This window comes from Diachasma alloeum, unplaced genomic scaffold (genome assembly GCF_001412515.2).
Source record: "Diachasma alloeum isolate Michigan unplaced genomic scaffold, Dall2.0 Dall_scaffold_00385, whole genome shotgun sequence".
Classification (NCBI taxonomy): Eukaryota; Metazoa; Arthropoda; class Insecta; order Hymenoptera; family Braconidae; genus Diachasma; species Diachasma alloeum.
Window position 1 is genome coordinate 23,209 of NW_021680524.1, and position 9,589 is coordinate 32,797.

The 9,589-nt window shown below is 44.8% G+C and overlaps 1 protein-coding gene across 1 annotated transcript; it reads left to right on the forward strand.

The window, feature by feature from the left end:
* The first annotated feature begins 339 nt into the window (after nucleotides 1-339).
* On the forward strand, nucleotides 340-4,079 carry LOC107041872. Its single transcript, XM_015262676.1, has 4 exons — nucleotides 340-367; nucleotides 2,030-2,543; nucleotides 2,621-3,011; nucleotides 3,078-4,079. Exons 1-4 carry the CDS (start codon nucleotides 340-342, stop codon nucleotides 4,077-4,079), a joined length of 1,935 nt encoding a protein of 644 aa, XP_015118162.1.
* Nucleotides 4,080-9,589: the final 5,510 nt, after the last annotated feature.

Consider the following 9,589-nt stretch of genomic DNA (forward strand, 5'->3'; position numbering starts at 1 on the left):
CACGAAATTTAATCTAAAATAATTTTAAAACATCGAAAATATTGATTCATATCCATTTAGGAGTTTTTGAGAAATAATTTTCATGTAAATTAGTTGCGTAGAATGTTCTAGCGTTTAATACTTCTGTTAGAACTTCGATATCCAATCAAATTCCGTGTCTTATGAATTTGGGAGGAGGTTCCTCCCCCAAAACAAGATCAAGCAGGCATATCGGTTGAACCGGCCCAAGCTTGACTAGAGTCGTCTCCTAGCCAGCGCGAGATGTAGTCGCAAAATAGTACTGTCCGTCAGATTGGCATTTATTTCGTTTATTTTGAGTTAAATTTATTATTTTTTATGATGGAGGTTGCTGTCTATCCTGGAGCAGGTAATTTCTCAAATCGACAGGTGGGCAGAGCCGGATTGTTATTATCTTTGAGTAAAATTGGAAAATTGTAACTTTTGTCTTGGCTATTCTTGAGAAAGCATTCAAGATGGCGTCTTATCTAATTTTTCATTATATTTTCTTGAGTTGAGGCAGTTGTGATCAACTCCTCTTATATTTTTTCGATTTTTGATGATTACTTTTGGTAAATTTGAGTACAATATTGAAGTTCATTAGTTCTGATCAATTTTTGTGCGAAATTAAAATGTGATAAATTGAATTCATTGTACTTCGAGGTGACGTATGGACCCTCAACTGAATATCGATCCATATTATGGATATTTCGTCATAATTTTGAGAATAATGAGGAATTATAGACCTTATTCACCTTTCTTGTGAATTTCATAATTTTTTTTTGTGTGAAATTATATTTGATTATTCGTGTTACTAGGGGGCTACGATCCCTGCTCGCTCCGCTCGCCAACCCCGGGGGAGCTTCGCTCCCCCCTCCCGGTGTGACCGAGTGGGTGTGACCGGGAGGGTACATCCGATAGCTCTATACATACTTTACCATAAGAGGCCATATACGTATAATTCCCCCCCATATATGGGCCCCCCCATATATAGGCACCCCCCATATATGGGCACTCCTACAAATGGGCACCACCCCATATATATAGGCACCCCCCCATATATGGACACACCTCATATATGGGCACCCCCCCATATATGGGCACCCCCCATATATGAACACTCCCCATATATGGGCACCCCTCTATATATGGGCAGCCCCCTTAGAACCCCCATGACCCTTATGATCCTTACCACCCCTATGACCCTCGTGACCATTAGTACTCCTATGACCTTCGTGACCCTCAGCGCTCCTATGACCCTCGTGACCCTTAGCACTTCTATGACCCTCGTGATCCTTAGCACCTCTATGACATTTAGAACCCGTATGGCCCTCGTTTGAGACCCTTTTGAGACCCCCGTGACCTTTATGACCCTTAGCGCCTCTATGACCTTCGTGACCCTTAAGACCCTTAGTACATCTATGACCCTCGTGGCCCTCAGAACTCTTAGCCCCTGTTTGACCCTTATGACCCTTAGCACCCCTATGACCCTCATGACCCTTAGCACCCCTATGACGCTTATGACCCTTAGGGCCCCTATGACCCTTGAGACGCTTGAGACCCTCGTGACCCTTATGACCCTTAGCCTCTCTATAACCTTTATGACCCTTAGCATCCCTACGATCCTTGGCACCTCTATGACCCTCGAGACCATTATGTCCCTTAGCACCTCTATGACCCTCGCGACCCTTATGACGCTTAGCCCCTCTATGATCCTTATGACTCGTAACACCCCTATGAGCCTTAGCACCCTTAGCACCCGTATGACCCTTATGACCCTTAGGGCCCCTATGACCCTTTTGACCCTTAGCACCCCTATGACCCTTATGACCCTTAGGGCCCCTATGACCCTTGCGACGCTTGAGACCCTCGTGACCCCTAGCCTCTCTATAACCTCTATGACCCTTAACACCCCTACGACTCTTGGCACCTCTGTTGACAATCTCCATGTACACTGATGAGGCAAATGTGTCGCAACTTTGGAGTCTCGATACACTGGGTATCACCGACCCAATTCAGTAAAAATCCAAAGAGAATCAGCAAGAAGTTCTCACGAGATTTCGTGCAACTACTTGTTTCGACGCATTTGCCCGGTATGAAGTGCTACTGCCGTGGAAAGAGAGTCACCCACCACTGCAGAACAACCGAGCCACAGCAGAGAGAAGACTGGAGAACACGAGAAAGAAGCTTATAAACGATAAGCTACTTGAGGATTACGAGAAGGTGTTCGACGAGTGTATTTCTGAAGGTATCATTGAAACTGTGCCCAAGGATGAGTTGGATAACGTAGCCTATTATATGCCTCATCGTCACGTTGTAAAAGAGGGTAGTACTACACGTATCAGACCAGTGTTTGATGCTTCAGCTCGAGACAAACAGCATCCGTCGTTGAATCAGTGCCTGGAAACGGGACCCAATCTTATTGAACTCATTCCATCGTTGATTCTTCGCTTCAGAGAGAAACGCGTTGGAGTCATCGCAGACATCAGAAAGGCTTTTCTACAAATCAGCGTGGCGTCGAAAGAACGAAACGTGGTACGATTCCTGTGGAAAAGTTGCGCAAAGCCTGAAAACACTATCGAATACCGACATTGCGACGAGTCGTTTTTGGTGTATCGAGCAGTCCATTCCTGCTGGGAGCAACAATAGAGCGACACTTAGAGCCAGAAATCAAACGCACACAATCTGAAGAGAAAGAAGCTATCCTGAGAAAACTGAAAACCTCATTCTATGTGGATAATTGTGTAACGAGCGTCGACTCTGTGGGTGAGCTAGAGTGCTTCAGAGAAACTGCAACCACAGCAATGGCGAGAGGTGGCTTCGATCTCAGAGGATGGGAACATTCAAACGACTCGGACGATGCACTAACGACAGCAGTACTCGGACTCACGTGGAATAAGACGCTAGATACTCTCCAATTGTCAGACACGATTCTAGTACCTGAACTTCCCAGCAAAATCACGAAGAGGACGATTCTATCCGTGACTCAGAGAGTCTTCGATCCACTGGGCATGGTGAGTCCAACCGTGCTCCTTCCGAAGCTAATTTTACAGAGACTATGGCAGACTGATTTGGATTAGGACACTGCTGTTGGGGACGAGGTCAAGAACGAGTTTTTGCAATGGCACCACGATTTACCATTGCTCAGAGAAGTCAACATTCGTCGATGGGCCTTGGGAGAGGAAAGAGACTCACTCTCACTCCACCTTTTCGTCAACGCGAGTAAAGACGCTTATGCTGCTGTCATTTACGCTAGAACTGCGTCAGCAAATGGGGTTCAAGCGGCCTTTGTCGAGGCAAAATCACGAGTAGCACCGAAAGAAAGAGCAATGATACCCAGGTTGGAGCTGCTGGCTGCAACCGTGGGAGCGAGACTGCTGAAATCTGTTGTATCATCACTCAGTCGACCAGGAATCGAGACATATTGTTGGTCTGATTCGACCATCGCCCTGGCCTGGATCCAACGAGAGAAGCAGTGGGCTACCTTTGTTTTCAATCGAGTAAGAGAAATTCGACAATTGACTGAATCCCGCTCGTGGAGACATATTCCAGGCGAGCAGAATCCAGCCGACCTTCCATCGCGAGGCTGTACTGCTCGTCAATTGATCGACTCACGATGGATAGAAGGCCCTGAATGGCTCAAACTTCCAGCAACACGATGGCCTGACGCGAATTGGGACGCTGATGAAGAGCAAGTGGATCAAGAACTTCCAAAAACGGTGAAGAAGAAAGAGAAAATCGTCACGCCTGTTGTTGAGCCGAGTCACACTCTTAGCAGCATCGAGAGAGACCACGAAGTAGTTTCGCCTGCGTGGTATTTGAAACGATTCTCCAAATACGACCATATTGTCCGGTTGGTAGCCTGGATCCAAAGATTCCTGAATAACTGCCGTCGAAAGAAGGGTAATCTAGACGAGGGAGAATTAACTGGAAGACATATCGACGTGGCCGAGTCAACCTTGTTGCGAATTTCACAGCAGGAAAGTTTCGCTGACAAGAGAGATCGCCGACTCAGCTCGATGACGATTTACGAGGATAAAAGTGGCTTGTTGAGTTTGAAAACTCTCGTAGAAAATCGATAAGAAACCAGTAGCTTTCGTCTCCCTATAATTCTTGACCCTCATCATCTTCTGATGACAAAATTGATAGAAGATCATCATGAGAAACTGAGTCACGCACAAATCGACACAGTAATTAACGCTCTTTGAGAGAGAGTATGGATCCTTCAGTGTCAAAAAACTGTTAGAGCTGTGGTTCATCGTTGTGTGACCGGCAAGCAATATAACGCTCAGAAGATGGAGATTATGCCAACTGCCTTACCTGAGAATCGTGTCAGAGACGCCAGAACCTTCGAAGTCACAGGTATGGATTACGCTGGCCCCCTGTTCCCGAAGGATGGAAGTAAATTGTGGATCTGTCTCTTCACGTGTGCGATTTATCGTGCAGTTCACCTCGAGCTCGTGCCAGCCTTGTCTACAGAAAAGTTTTTAGAGGCACTCCGTCGTTTCATTGCTCGTCGTAGACGACCAACAGTCATCTACACCGACAACGCCACCAATTTCCATGGTGCACGAAATCTGCTAAGGGCAATCGACTGGACAAAGGTGATAGTAGACAGTTCAATGAAAAAAATGGAGTTGAAGTTCATTCCTCCCTCGGCACCCTGGTGGGGTGGCTGGTGGGAACGAATCGTCAGAATTATTAAAGAGCATCTCAGGTAAGTTCTGAAGAAGGCTTCGCTAACCAGTGATGAATTGTCCACTGTCTTGTGTGATTGTGAGGTAATCATTAATTCTCCTGCTTTCACGTATCTGGCCGAAGATCCGCAACGGCTGGCACCGCGTACACCAGCGATGTTACTTCAGGACATTCCAGAGGCTGGGATACCAGACATTGACGCCATTGATGTTACTTCACTGAATAAGAGACTAAGATATCGCCAAGAACTCTGAGAAAAACTCCGCCAGCGTTTTCGAATCGAGTATCTCGGACAATTGTCGCGAAGATCCAACGGTGTTTCCATATCTCAGAATGTCAACGTGGAAGACTTAGTTCTCTGTGGCAGTGAAACTCAGAAGCGATTAGATTGGCCGCTAGCAAGGGTCATCGAGTTATTCCCTGGAAAAGATGGTCGAGTTCGAGTTATAAAGCTGAAAACTGCAGCTGGTGAGCTGGTCAGACCGTTGCAGAGACTTTTCCCGCTTGAAATGACTGTCGATCGTGACTCGCTGTTGCCTGCTGTGCAAATTCTGATTTTTCGTCTGAAAAGGATTCTGATGGTAACAGCATCGTGACAGACTCGCAGTCCAACAGAGAGTCTTGTGCCCGATTCCAAGGGGGATCAATCTTCAAGTCTAGCAGTTCAGCGAACTGAATCGGTAGCAGAACAATCGTCGAGTCCAGAGAGTTTGTCAAGGATGCCGATGGAATTCTGAGAAAGACTACTCGTCGAGGAAGAAAAGTGCAAAAGCGGGTTAGATACCAAGACTAAAAAAGGCTTTTTTTAAAAGTCGAGTGTAATCATTGAGAGTAGCGTTTTATGATATTAAGTAATGGCTTGTAATCTAGAGTCAAATATGTCTTTAGTTCTCTTCTTTGAAATTTCAATTTTGTTCTAAAAGTCCTAGAAGTCGAGTTAAAAAAAACCCCCAAAGTGGGAGGAAATGTTACATCTAGATTTGAGTTTTGAGTTTCCTTTTTTTTCGCGGTCCATGCGAATGAGGCCTGAGCTGTGTGGCGTACGTGCCGTTTCGTTCCCGCCAAGAGTATCTATGTATGTGTGTGCAAAGATGGAGGCAACGTGCATTTTCAGTCTAATAAAAGTTGAAGCATTTTTGTGTTTAAACCTGTGAAACCTGCTTTTATTACTTTTCTCAGTCCACGACAAAACAGAAATCAATAATAATTAATATGAATCGGTTCAGACGCAATCGTATTATTCAAAGACAGAAGAAAGGACAACTAGTAACCAAACCTTCAAATGTTTATTCAAACACCGTCCAATTAATTCTCAAATATTCTACGACATTTTACATTATTTTTAGGCGAAATTGAAAGATCATTCAAGTTAACAATTACAAAGCTTTCATTCAGGATAAAACATTTAAAGGGCCTAGCAATAATGAACATAATCTAATTTTGAACAAAATTTTGGATATCCCGAAAAACGATTTCACGAATTTCTAATGAAACTCTATTACAAATTCTATTACTTTTTGACTGATTGTATTTATAAAAAATGTGCTGTGGAATTAAAAAAAAAGTTAAATACATGCTTTTTTATAGATAAAATCAGTAGAACTTCGTCTTTTTATCAAACTTTTTTTTTGGGGGGGGGGATCGTAAAATGATGGTTCTATGTTAACGCGGGGTGAGGGGGAGAATAACAGTTAAAAATATACAATGATGAACACTGAGGGTCACGAGGGTCGAGTGTGAGAGTAAAGAATGAAGGTCAGGTGTGTGGGTAAAAAATAAGGGTCATAAGAATAGCGAGGGTCACAAGGGTCTGGCGTAAGAGTGCTTAACACGGGTGAAGGCCCTGGCAAGTAAGCAGCCACTTAAGTTAGGTGGCTAATCGGGGCTGTCTTGTTTTGGTGGAAAAAAGGGTAAATGATACCTGAAACCATTATGGACGTTAATCTATGAATTATTAATGAATTTTACTACCTTTAATGACATTAATTTCCATTAATTAAGGAATATAACTGTTTGCGTATTGAAGGGGAAAATAAGTCAGTAGCGGGAACGCCGCCGGCTGGCGGCAGTGTCGACTTCTCGCCCAGGCCGATCAAGTCGGCAGTAGTGGTGGGAGAAATATTTTTCAAAAATGGTAAAAGGACGTTCTCATATACTTGATTATCCAAATGGTTCATTTCGGCATTTTTTTTATTGGTTTAATTCTATATTGACCCAATTCCCCTCCGTGAAAAATGTTATGGCAAATAGATACAGAGGAGAATGCTTCGGGTCAAATAGGGGCCAAGAGGGTAATCAAATAATTAGATAAATAAAAGAAACGTATCTAAAAAATTTGAGCTTTGTGGGAAGTGGGGGGAAGGGTATGTATACGGAGGATTGAGATTTTTACCCGTTGACGGGGAGGGGGGGTGTAGCGCCTCGCTACATACACATTTATGCATTAGTACGCGGACACGACAACGTGCGTAGTTGAGACGACTGGACATCAGTGACATCATCGCTCTCTGTCACGTGCCAATAAAATGTATACTTCTCACTCGCACCTATTGTAACGCGTATCCGAATTCTCGCCTTTTGCGAATATTATATTCAGCCTGGCGTTAACCGCCTATCACTCTACAAGTCGACCACCTGACTTGCTCTCTACTTTTGTATATATTGTGACGGCGCTAACCAACGTGAAACTCAAAACTTGAAATATAAACCCTAGACTTATCCATAACTCGATGCGAAACTCAAAACAGCCGGAGTGTTGTCACCTTCGGCCTCTGCTCCTCGATGTCCCCATGAAAATCCTCGAAAACCGAATAAACAAAAAAAAAAACGGAAAAACGAGAAAATGTTGTCGGGCACCAGCTGACTTTTGTTCCAGCGGTGTCAACGAACCGGATTAAAGAGAACCATACGAAAAACTTAGCCATAATCGGGGAAACCAAGGGAGAGGTTGCGGAATTAGCTCGACTAGCTCGGAGGTATTCGGAGAGCGGGGTAGGATCGGTCGCTCGGTCTTAGGAAGGAGGTCGCGAATTCAACAAAATGCACCGAAAAATCAAAAGGAAGAATCAGAAAATTAATTAAATGGGAAATGAGAAAATTACTTTAAAGTTACTCCGGGATTTATTAAATTTCTCGATAATATTTCAACTCAGGTGGAATTTCTATTCTTCACAAATAAAATACATTAATTTCGATTAACTTCAACCAAATTAAATTCAATTAAATTCCCGAGAGTGAGAGTACGTGAATTGACCTGGAGAGAGAGGTTATCGCGAGGGGAAATGGGGGATCCGAAGAATTCAAGCCAACGATCTCTCCGCATCGTCCAGAGACTGGACTGCTGGAAGATCCGAAGGCTATATTAATTCCGATGCGATGATCTCGGCGAATCTCCTCAGAATAATAAATGACAATCATTGGGCGAGGGACTCTCATATGCAAATGTCACTTAAGAGTGCTATTTTGCCCCATATTCGAGTCCGTCCTCCATCAAGAGCGTCGTGGCGTCACAGGAAAATTTCTGGAGCTCGCGAGCTTCAATGTCGTGATTTTCGGGGTCTTGTCTTCCAAGAAACCTTAAATTAATAAATTGAAACCTTGGGGGAATGTTAGTGAGCTAGAAAAGCACTCATTTGAGGCTTCAATTCACTCTGGAGAGAGGAAAAACCGCCATGTGCACGACAGCGTCACCCACGGCACGTGAGGGGCATGTGTGCACTTGTAGGCATGTTTTATTCACTTTTTCCCACTAGAATTGGCACTGGACATTTCCCATACGTTCCCGAGGGTTCCAGTGAACTAATTATGCACTCAGAAGGTGCACTAATTGTTCACAAAATCTCCTGGTGAATGGAGAGGGCACAATGGCGCCATGGCAGGGCATGGGCCATGTGCGGCCTTTTATTGTATCTCACTGTCCATTATCACTATCACTGGAGAGTCACTGGGGTTTTTATCATTGGGGAGAGGTCTAGGAAGCCGAACGAGAATTTTATGCACTCACTGGTACATTTTTCCTCTCGCTCGGAGGGGTTTTGGTGGTTGGGAATGCATCTGGGTGTCACTCGTGTGAACGCCGGTGCACTTTTCCCGGAGGTTATCACTGGGCACACTGGAAATAAATGCACTTCTCTCCTCGGGAGAGAGTGCACATGGTGAATAAAAATGTACTTACCATGTTCCTCGTGTGGGCCCTCGGCGATGGTCTCCACCAACTCTCAATCGTTGCGGATGTTCTCGGGGATGTGGTTACAGTGGCTGCTCAGGCCCAACTCTCGTAAAACTGCGTTTTACCGGCGGATGTTCTCAGCTGGGTGGCACAACTGGCACGCCGTCTAGCTGCCGCTGAAGCGGGCTCATGTAAACGAGCACGCGGGGATTTCGGTTCAAATGGGTTTTAGACTTGTTTAGGCATTTCGCCGTTAATTATATTTTTTATGAATTAACCCAAGGGGTTTTTTATCCCCAATGACTGAACGATAGGTATCTGGAGGTTCGGAAAGGGGGAATTAAGGCAGTTGTTCGCCTTTTCCTCTCGCGAATGCACTTCACACCTGAGTGAGTGTATTTTTTCGCTGCTGTCACTCTCCCGGGAGTCATCCTGAAGTCACCGTGAACAAATCTAAATAGAGAATAGCCCATGGCGATCCATGTAGATGAGTGGGCTATATTCATCTACATGGCCTTCCAGCTGCACTGGTGAATCCAATGACTCCACGAAGCGCCTTAGCCAGGGAGCGTGAGTGTTTCACCTCAACCTCTGTGATCAGCAGCCTGCACTCAACGAGATCAGCGAGATCTCACCGGGAAGCTCGGTGTATCGGCCCTGAACCACGGTGGATCATCGTCCATCTCAGGATCCGCGAGATTTCAAAATACAAAAATATCACTAGGA